Here is an 11,761-nt window from a genome sequence, read left to right on the forward strand (position 1 = left end):
TATTATTCAAAAGTCCCTAGCCAACAAAAAATTACAAATCAATCGACACGGTGACAAGACACCGAAGACACAGTCCATCGCCGACAGGTATTTTAAAATTCTCTTAACCCTTCTGGACTGCCCTAGTTCCAAAGCCAAACCTTCGAATTAGTAGGGTCTAACTTTCCTGAAAATAAATTTATTACGCTACCATAACATAAAATAACATCAAATAACGTTTACAGAAGATGCTCTGAATCAATAAAAAATAACAAAATATTCTAAAAAAGAACAAAAAAATCTATCAAACTAATCAAACTATGTTTATTATTTACTCCTTTTTACTAACGCATAGTAAAAAGAAGGGTGTGTGTGTGAGTTTTAAAATTTATATTTTCTAAAATTTTTGTAAAATACCCAAGCGAAGCAGGGGACGTTAGTACTAAGTAATCTAATGCGAAATAAATGTTATTCTTTGTCTTGTCTAAAACATATGAGTATTATAAGAATCCTTGTGTTATTAAATATTGTTATTTTATTTTATAATATTATTTGATAATAAAAATCATAGTTTTCATATATATCTCGAGCACTTTTTGTTGATCTTCCAAATAAATAAAATAAAATCTGTGGAGGTTCAATAATTGTTCGCCTTTGTCTGAGAAATCGATCAACATAAGTTTAAACAGCAATTGTTTAAAAACAATTTTATAATAATAAGTACATGCTGGTCCATTTGTGTGTATAAGATAGTTAATAATATAAGTATAAGTATAAAAGTATCTGGCTCTAGTGGGTAAACCATGTTCTTTTGGAATGGCGTACTCGTAGAATAGAAATGTGGCTATTTCGATAACTTAAGATACTTGGGTTTAATTATAATGCTACCTGAAAAGCTAACAAACAAACAAACAACACCAGGCCATTGGTAAGCCAACAGTTCCCACAATTAACACCCAAGAGATAAGGAACCCTTGCCCAACAGCCAAACCAAATCCAAATATTTGCAGGCAGCTTGAGATACATAGGCGCACACACAGGCCCGCACAAGTCAAGCAAAATGCACACGGCATGAGATCATGTTTCATCTCAATTTTTCAGTAGGGGCAAATGAAAGTATCTGGGACTTTGCAGCAGCAGCAGCAGCATCATCACCGTTTCAGCTAGGGCAGACCTGGCAGCACACCTACACAATGCACTATGGGATATGAAATGGGTTTTCTCATAAAACGCATTATTACACTTGTTTTGAGCGGAACAGGATTGGTGTGTCAGCACTTTTATTGTATTTGCCCCAGTCATTAAATCGTCCAACATGTACTATTGTAAGGACCAGTATGAACGCTGGGCCCTAAAATTTAATGAAAAGACACTTGACTATGGTTTTGTTTGAACTTTAATAATAATGATTTTGTGGATAAGTAATTATTGAGAATATGTGATTAAATGACCGTTTTAAATTAAATTCAGATAAATTTCAGTAGGTTTCGGAGAGTTTCCGCGAGTTTCAATTTCGTGTTTTGTCGACGACCAGCTTCTTCATGACACTGTGTGACCATAATTCGATTACAATACAATAACAAATATTTCATATGACTTAATCGATAACATTAGTATAAATTGGTATTTCGATCTTTACACCCCCCCTCCTGGTGAATCGCTCCGCGATTCACAATTAAGCTTCAGTATAATAAGTTTTGACACCGGACGACGTAAGCTGCTGGTTGCTGTTCTTATGTCCACATTACGAATTTGTCCATCTTTGGCAGGATATAACTTTGTAATTCGTCCTCGCTTCCATTTTTCTCGTGGGGTGGATTCATCCATTATAATGACCAGATCATCTACTTTAATTGCTTCTGGGTTGTCATGCCATTTGCTGCGACATACAAGTTGTGGTAGATATTCATTTATCCACCGTTTCCATAAGCGGTCCTTGATCGATTGCGCAATATGCCACTGTTTTCGCAAACAAGTTATATTTTCTGGTGGGTATGGCGTCTGTGTCGAATTTACGCATCCCAATAGGAAATGATTTGGCGTAAGTGGCTCATCATCCTCGTGATCGACCGGTAAGTCTGTCAATGGGCGGGAGTTCAATATGTTCTCAACTTCGATCAGCGCTGAACGTAGCGTTTCCACACGTGGGGCGACGTCCTTCAATGTTTTTCCAAGCAGTCGTTTCACTATACGTATTAGTCGTTCCCAGCAGCCACCAGCACTCGGGTTTGCAGGCGAATTGAATATCCATTTAATTCTTTTAGCAGAGGTCTCATCTATTAGTGTCTCAATATTCAGCAATCGATCAGTTGCAGTCAATTCCTTTTGCGCGCCAACAAAATTGGTACCATTATCACTTCTGAAGACTACTGGTACTCCACGACGATTAATAAAGTTCCGTAAACTAATAATAAAGGCGTCCGTCGAAAGGTTTTCAACCATTTCCAAATGGGTGGCACGTATAGTGAGACATGTAAATATAGTTACCCAGCGTTTTTCGCATCGACGTCCAATTGTGACATTTATGGGCCCAAACAGGTCTACACCACAGTATGAAAATGGGCGTACATAAGGTGTTAATCGGTCAATTGGGTGTTGACCCATAAGTGGTTGACGTGGTTGACTTCGATCAATAATGCATCTATTGCATGTCTTCTGAACTCGTTTAAGTAGACCTCGAGCATCCGGTATCCAATATTTTTGGCGGCATTCGTTAATTATGACAGCAATGTTCTGATGATGGTACTTGTTATGAAAGTGTTGCATGATTAAAGATGAAAACAAATGACTTCTTGGCAGTATTATGGGTCGTCGTGCACCAAATGGTAGATAGTAAGCTTCATCAATTCGTCCAGACAGGCGTAACAGGCCATCCTCTTCCAAGTACGGTGACAATCTGTATATACTGCTTGTCTTTGGCAGCAGTTGTTTCTGGCGTAAAGTGGAAACTTCATCAGAGTAGACTTCCTGTTGTACAATTTTGCATAACATATTTTCAGCATCTACCAACTCTGTTGATGATAATGGCGGGATCCTCTCACTCTTCTTCATGGAGGTGCGGTAGACCAGGTTGTGTTTTGCACGCAAAACCCAGGCAAAGACTCTTATTAACCTTGATAGAGAAGAAAATTTAATAAATTTTACAATGGGCTCGCTTACTTGACAGCTTAAAACGGTTTTGGTCTCGATTTCTTCCTCAAGTATTCCACTCTGCGGTTCACTAATTGTTTTTGGCCATTGGTTTGAAGACTTCTTTAAAAATTCAGGTCCAGTTAGCCACATACTATTGTGATTAATTTTCGGCACTGCAACTTGACGCGTGGCAGTGTCCGCTGGATTTTCGGCAGACGGCACCCATCTCCATTGATCAGCGTGGGAGATGGATAAAATTTCGGTTACTCTGTGAGCCACATATGGCTTAAACTTTCGATCCTTTGAATGCAGCCATTGCAAAACCGTTTTTGAGTCACTCCAAAAAACTGTCTTATGCAATTTGAATTGCTGATGCTTGACCACCAGCTTATTTAGGCGTACTCCCAAGACTGCGGCTTGCAATTCCAAACGAGGAATTGACAGAAGTTTTGTTGGTGCAAGGCGAGTTTTCCCAATGACAAAGGCAACATCAGTTTGGCTTCCATAGACAATGCGTAGGTACGCGGCGGCGGCAAAGGCGCTTTGACTGGCGTCTACAAATATGTGTAACTCTATGTAGTTACTACGGCTCAAATTCGGTGAATAACAACGTGGTTTTCGAAACTCTTGCATGTTCTGCAGTGCTGTCCACCAATGACCCCATTCGTCCTGCAATTCACCCGGTAATACCTCATCCCATTGAATGCGACGACTCCAAGTTTTTTGTGTGAGGATTTTGGCGAATATGCAGAAATCCGCTATTAGGCCAAACGGATCATAGACTGCCATTACAATACCCAGCAGCTCTCTTTTGGTAGGAATGCGTCTCCCTTGCATTACTTCAGCTGCGATTCGATGAAATTTAGTTTTAAACTCAAAACTGTCAGTTGTCGTGTTCCAGTACATTCCAAGTATTTTGTCGTCAGCACCTTTCCCTTCAACGTTAACCACACTTGTCTCAATCGGTGTTTTATTCAGAACCTCTTGTAGCAGTGTTGAATTGGAAATAAAATTACGCAGTTCAAACCCGCCACGGCGATGGACTTCGACAATGTCATGGCAAATTCTTATGGCTGCTTCCTCTTGGTCAAAACTAATGACTAAATCATCCACGTAGTGTCGTTCCAATATAGCTGCTACAGCTTCTGGCTTCTGTTCTTGGTAGATTGCGGCGTTCTTGTTTTTTATGTATTCAGCACAGTAGGGGGAGCAGACTGCTCCAAAAATTAATGACGTCATGGCGTAATGTTGTATTGGCTGCGATGTAAGTCCGTCGCGCCAAAGGAACCGTTGTGCTTGTTGATCATCAGGTTGGATTCGAATTTGTGAGAACATCTCTTTAATGTCGGCTGCCACTCCAATGGCACCATTCCTGAACTGTAACAGAATAGCAATGAGTGGATTAGTTACTTCTGGACCTTTTAGCAATGAAGTATTTAACGATACTCCATCCACTGTTGCAGCGGCGTCGAAAACTATCCGCAACTTTTCTGGTTTGTGCACGGTTTGTACTGAAAAGTGCGGCAAGTACCATACTCTTTTTGACTCGTTCTCTATTTCTTCTGGCATTAATTTTCGAGCATATCCTTTCTCCAAATATTTGTTCATTTCATTTCTGTATTTTTCAGCATAAATTTCATCACGTTGCATTTTCTTCTCAATTCCCAAAAGTCGTCTCTCTGCCATCTTATAGCTGTTTGGCAGCTGTACGTTCTCTTTCCAGAGTAATCCTATCTGAAATCGGTTGTCAACTTGAATAGTGGTGTCGCATAAAATTTCTCGAGCGCGAATATTATCTTTAGATTCCAGCAATTGCAAATCGTTAGTTCCAAAATGTTCGGTTGAAAAGTACTGTTTAACCAATTCGTGAAGGCTGTCTGTTTTAATGTGCATAACAAATGACGTGTCTGTCTTATGATTGGTCGGCCCATAAGCCAACCACCCAAGTTTTGTGTAAAGTCCTATTGGCTGTGTCGCACCATTAACAATACATGTTCGTGACAATCCCAAATGTGCGTTATCTAGCCCAATAAGCAGGCTTGGCTTAGCATCTTTGTAATCAACTATTGGCAAATTTCTCAAGTGTTTATATTGATGTCTTTGGAACGATTGTCGCGGCAGGTTCAACTTATGCACTGTCTGTGCTCCCTTTATTGTGTATCTTACTTTGTCCTTACTATCAGCAATCTCAAAACTAGTTTTTACAGACATTTCTGTGATTATATTTTGATCGTACCACTGCAGATTTAAAGCTTGACGTTGACCAGTCAAACCTAAGGTTTTTGCCATATTTTCTTCCAATAATGTAACAGCGCTACCTTCATCAAACATTGCAAATGTTTCGTACCTGCCATTTGGGCCATAAAGTACTACAGGAATAATTTTGAAATATTGGCTAAGCAATCCTGATGTAGTACTGCAAGTGAACATTGGTGTTGTTTTCTCTGTGACTGGACTTGACGTCTTGTTAAAAGTTGGCTGGCTTTTTACCAAAGCACTATGTAGTGTCTTGTGATGTACGCGTGTACATCCTCCAATATCGCATTTCATCTTTGAATCACAGTCTCTCATACTGTGTCCTTTTGACAGACATGAGAAACACAAATGGTTTGCTTTGGCTATGTCCCATCGGGCGGTGATATCGGTGTCATCACACCATGATTTACAATCACTTAATGTGTGATTTTCGTTGCATAACAAACACTTCTTTTCGATGTAATTGGTGTGAAGGATAGTCTTCACGTTTTTCTGTTTAATGGCATTCTCTGCTATGGGCAATCGGCTTATAATTCTAGCAAAGCTGCTTAACCATGTTGAAAACTCCGCAACTGAAGGATTTACAGACAACGAATCCGCATGTCGTATCCAATCTATTTGAGCATCCATTGGGAGCTTGCTGATCAGCTCGTCCAGTAGTATTGGATTTTCCAAGTGCTTAGTACAATTGGCAGATGACAAAAAGGCAACGACCCCACGTACCTTTGTAGACAAGACTATTACTTGATCCAATTTATTAATGGAGATTTTTGGGAACTCCCTTATCATGGCGATCTGGGATCTAACAAGTATTTCCGGGCGTCCAAATCGAAATTTAAGCTCTTCAATGACAGTTGGCACATCGTCGGGATATATTAGCATGGCTGCTACTGTTTCTTTTGCTTCGCCGGTAAGGCATTTCTGAAGTCGGATCAAATTTTGTCGATTGGTGTAATTGAATTCCTCTGTTGTGTCGTTAAAGTTGGCTATGAACAACGGCCATTGTTCAGCGGAACCAGAAAACATCGGCAAGTCATATATTTTGACTGTAGATACTGCAGGCATCGCTGTTGTGTTTGTCACTGTATGGGAGACTGAAAGATTAGGATTAGCATTATTACTCCCAACATTTACACATTCTGGATTAAATTGGTTGATACTTAGCGGTGTCAAGTTCTTTTGTTTATCTTCTAAACGGTTCTCTGTGAATCGGTGGTTCATGTTCACAATGTCTTGTTGACCCTGTTTTACCATCGTAGTTAGCTCCTTCAGGCCAACTATAACAGCTGCAAGATCGTCACTTATTTCGTCTCTCTTTTGGACCACTGCCTTACTTGTTGAAGGCTTTTCATTGTCTTCTTTCACATTAGAGTTGTCACGCATTGTAGCGTCTAAAATATCGTCTTCACTTGAACTCATTTTGTTTGGCTTATTTCGCAAATTATATCGGTTCATCAGTACTAAAAAGTCACAGTTCACTAATATTACACACCGGCAACCCTGGAGAATTTTATTTGCCTTAGGCGCGCTATGCTCCAACTCACAGCCTTTTTTGGTTCGCTCAGTGTATTCACTATTAGTGATCTAGTTCGGTACCTCAGAATTTAAGTTTAACAACTTTGTCTTTATGTATTTGTCACTCACACATATCACTCGGTATTTTTCTACATACATGCATACATGCACATATTTTAGGTATGTGGCAGATACCGTACGATTTTACCGTTACCGGCGTCACTTAACTCGGCGTCTCGACTAGATTTCAGGGTCACTGTACATTTGGCGATATGTACGTAAATTTTCGTGTGAATCTTGGCTCGTGTATACCAGTTGACATCTGCATAACACTTCGATTCCACACTATATATTCCACTGATCGTCGACTTTAAATTGAAAACACGCTCAACAACAAACGAAATTGAAAGATGTAAGGACCAGTATGAACGCTGGGCCCTAAAATTTAATGAAAAGACACTTGACTATGGTTTTGTTTGAACTTTAATAATAATGATTTTGTGGATAAGTAATTATTGAGAATATGTGATTAAATGACCGTTTTAAATTAAATTCAGATAAATTTCAGTAGGTTTCGGAGAGTTTCCGCGAGTTTCAATTTCGTGTTTTGTCGACGACCAGCTTCTTCATGACACTGTGTGACCATAATTCGATTACAATACAATAACAAATATTTCATATGACTTAATCGATAACATTAGTATAAATTGGTATTTCGATCTTTACAACTATAGTTTTAAAACATTGTTCTTAACGATTTATATTTAGGTATTTAAGGACAACCTAACCTGTTTCCAAACTTACATAAAAGGTATACAAATCCCGACTGTATAATATAGCGGTTGTTCGCTGATTGTACAGTAAGGTGACATTAATCCTCAAATATATTGGTCCCTCAAATTTGTTTAGCTTCCAACTAGTTTTAAAAACCTATGTCCATTCGGGTAGATGCTGGTCAAAAAATCTGCCACACATCCCACAGTGCGAGGTAAAGATAATGCTGATGATGATGATGATAATTGCTATCAACATGGCATGCTGATAAGCAAATAACAACTGCAATGGCTTTCAGTATATTCTAGTGTGTTTCGTGGATAAGGAAAACTCGACGAGGGAGCAAAACAACCCGACGATGTCAACTGTGGAAAATCCTATTCGGCAAACACACGACCGATGACGAGAACGACGTACACAAAAGTTTTGTCTGATTTGTCTGCCTGCGGTTTTTCAGTGCCGGTTTCAGTTTCATTGGTTTGGCGAAGCGCTTGCGAAGCGGTTCAATTGCAGCGGCGCGCGGCTTTCCACAGTGGCTAACTAACTAACAAGTAACGGTACGTTCAATGCTCTAGCATCGCAAAAACGTTGAATGTGGCACTTAGTTCGCGTCTTTATTGTCGAAATGTCGTGAGATAGTGCTCCGCGCAAAAGGTGGCTAATTAATTACCATTAGATGTTGTGCAATAAATTATTGTTGCGAAAATTTGTTAAAAGTCAGCCGAAGAGCATGAAAACGTTATTATCATACTAAATCCAACGCATCGCAAAAATGAAAATTTATTTTCCAAGAGCCGAAAAGTAAAATAAATGTATTAAATAGTAAAGAATCCTTATACTCGTATACGAGCGTTTTCTGAATTTATGTTAAATATACATTGAATACAATGGATATTTAATTGCATGAATATTGCTTTAAACAATTAATTTTTCTTATGACCTGTATCTAAAAGACTTTTATCTAATCATAGTTAATTGAAGATTATTTTGTACTAGCATTCTAAATAATTAATAATTTTATTGAATCCATGTACACACTATACAAACAAATTTCAACTTCACATGCCATAAATTATTTATCTGTCTTTAATCGAAAGATCTCCAAATTGGACAAATTAATGGCAATGTCCATTCATGTGTCGTCGTACCGATCGAGAAAACATATAGTATGTATACATTCATTCTTGAGTATGCCAAACTCGCATTAAAATCACATTCATTTAGTTGCTAAATCATTTACAAATAATAAGCGTTAATTCGAAATAATATAGAAAGCATAAATATTTCTCCATAAATAACAAATTAGAACCAAAAACACGGAAAGTCTATTTCAACGTACTTATTAAGAGGAAAAGTAATAATTAAAAATTTATATTAAGCAGCTATTAGTGAAAAATCACTCATACGCCACCGGCAACTCAATTGCGATGCTCTTCGAACGACTTTTTTTCCCACATTTGAAAACTCATTCAATGGTTAAACAAATAGCTTTAAGTTACCCTCGGCTTTGGTCGAAGCAATATGAAAATATAATAAAAGCCGAACACCGAAATTTGAAAATATTTTGTCGTTCGAATTCTTTCTGCGCTCTTGCCTCGACTGCGAAACGTCGACGCTAGCGCTTACGTCGACGAGGCTGAACGACAGGCGGTAGCCACAAAACAGTTGGTTTGTGACTTTTGAGTGCGACGGTCGTGTGGAGAGGTATACGTATTTTTGATGATTCGGCATCGTACGTGCGACGCAACAGGACGCACCTTTAAAATAAAATGCCGTGTAAGCTCGCGTTCTGCTCTAAAAAAACTGACCAAATATAAAAGTGCATGCATTTGAAATTGAAGGCATATAGTAGAAAAGCTAGTGTCGTGTGGTTGTTGTTATTATATAGAGTGTGTATCTTCTTGACAACTCAACAGCTTTTGAACAATTGCCCCTTTATTGTTACATAGCTTCTATAGAACGGATCGGTGCACAAATCAGGCGTAATTGAATAAATTTTGCACGGACGAGTATTTGGATATCGTTATCAATTTTACTATTTTTAAGTTTTATATCTTAATTAAATCATAGTTATTATAGTTAAAGGACGAATGCGTGTAAGGGAAAAACATAATTCAAAGACAAACATCTCAATCGTTTAATGCAATTGTTTAAATGTTAAGTTAGACTTAACGGAAGAAAGGTTACATATTACGAGCAAAATATCTTTACAAAATAAAAATAAATAAATAAAGTGAAGCGCAGCATTAGATGGACTCACCTATATAATATTATATCCAAATGGTCTTAGTAAGAGCTTGTGTTACATATTTTGGTAGAAAAAAAGTGCTTGAGGTTTTTTAAGTTTCGTTTGGGCCAATTCGTGTGTTCTATGGAGTTGGCTTAAAGCCGCTTTGTGTCATCGGCGTACTTGGCCAACTCAGTACGCCGCGTGTCAAGAGTGTTGAACTGTTCTGTTTGAAGAGTCAGGCAGTCAGTCACCGAGTTAGTTAGCAGTACGTAGATGTGGCAGTCAGTTAGTCAGTCATCAAGTTGTCATTCAAAACATCAGTCAACGCTCGCCGGCAGGCTGCGCGCATACACATTCTACATACATAAGTATCTATGTATTTATATACAAATTGCTTATCATGTTGTTTGACTTTGAGCCTCTTTTGAATTATGCGTGCTATCTTCAAACCAACCACAAATGCCCGCAATTGTGTCTCTCGCACTTGTGAACTTTAGTTTTTATCACACCTGCTGTGAATATGCCGTACGCCTGGCTGCCTGCCTGCCTGCCTGGCTGTCTAACTGCCTCAATGCTTCACTGTTTCAATGGCTCAGTTTTTGTATCCAGCTGAAGCTGACTACCTACTACCACGTACTTGTGAAATCGTGAGCGGTTTTTGTTTTTATATTTTTTACATTTTGCGCTTTTGACGGCACGTCCTCTTTAGTGTTTGCAATGAATCTTGTATAGAATTCGTTAGTTAAAATGATTTTATGTTTAATTTCAAGCGGTCTGCCTCTTTGAGTTCTTTGAGCAGTCCAAAATTAAAAATATTTATACAAATTATTATATTTCAAACGAGCAACGTAATGCATGTGATAAGATCTTTAAGATATTTGGCGTGCAATAATAAAAAGTACACTGATTAACAAACACATGTCTACCAAAGCTTCCCAAAAAGTAAAATTCTAAGAGTCTTAATTCCCTCCCAAAAAGTGAATAGGCAGAATATGTGTGTTAGTATAGTAAAGCCAATTCATTTAAAAATGCCACTACTATTCAGATTTCCGCACTTTTGTCCGCATCTGCTGGCCGAATAAGTACTATGTATCAATTATTGAGGAAATCGTTTCAATCAGCACTGCTCTTTGCAAATACAAAAATTCGGGTTCATCAGTGTTAAGTTGAAGAAAAAAACTCGATAAACGTTTGAACAATTATGCCCACAATTGAATTTGTTCAATTCATAATCATTTCCATTTTAAAAACAATTGGACGTTAAATCAGTCTCGACATAAAGTGAGTTGGCAAAAAACTATTTAGGGGCTTGGCCAATTAAAGATGCAAAAAACCGAATATAAAATATAATACCGCTTTGCAATGTGATCACACTTGAGCAAAATAATTAGAATAATACGCATTTCAACACTACAAATGGCATTGAAAACATAACAATGACATACACAGTTGTGTAATTCAAGACTCAAGGAGTGACAACATTGACAATTCAACCTTTTAATTGCAATATGTTCATATATTCAAAAAGCGTTCGATGAGTCCCTTGGCTCTGGTGAACATTGTGGGGCATTAAGTGAATGACAAATTGAGCCGAAGATGGCGACATTCTTCTTCTAGTTGTTTTTTGAAAGCCCAGGCGCTACTATCAATAAAAACAAGACCAGCCGGCGCCATGGCGCTCAAAATTTTGGGGCTGTATGATGTATCTGTTTTGTGTCTAGTAAAGGTTAGTCATTTATTATTAGTATTTTGCTCCCCCTATTCTTTTTGCACATTAATTGATAAATGTTGCTTATCAATTTGTGATCGAAGTAATTAAGCGCAGCTGAAGAGGCCAACGTGCAACTAATTGCTTAAAAATAAAAATAATAAAGA

The 11,761-nt window shown here is 38.1% G+C and overlaps 1 protein-coding gene across 1 annotated transcript; it reads right to left on the reverse strand.

Annotated features, from left to right (window-relative positions):
* Positions 1-1,614: 1,614 nt before the first annotated feature.
* LOC115628611 lies at positions 1,615-7,525 on the reverse strand. The gene is made up of 2 exons (XM_030524794.1): positions 7,421-7,525; positions 1,615-7,346 (listed from the first exon to the last, which is right to left on the reverse strand). The coding sequence occupies exon 2, from the start codon at positions 6,820-6,822 to the stop codon at positions 1,615-1,617; it is 5,208 nt and encodes a 1,735-aa protein (XP_030380654.1). The 5' UTR covers positions 6,823-7,346; positions 7,421-7,525.
* Between the last annotated feature and the right edge of the window lie 4,236 nt (positions 7,526-11,761).

This window comes from Scaptodrosophila lebanonensis, unplaced genomic scaffold (assembly GCF_003285725.1).
Source record: "Scaptodrosophila lebanonensis strain 11010-0011.00,11010-0021.00 unplaced genomic scaffold, SlebRS2 tig00000118-arrow-arrow-pilon, whole genome shotgun sequence".
Lineage (NCBI taxonomy): Eukaryota > Metazoa > Arthropoda > Insecta > Diptera > Drosophilidae > Scaptodrosophila > Scaptodrosophila lebanonensis.

Coding starts and splice junctions, on each gene's coding strand:
- LOC115628611 (XM_030524794.1), bottom strand. CDS start 6,822: ATGAACCGATATAATTTGCGAAATAAGCCAAACAAAATGAGTTCAAGT.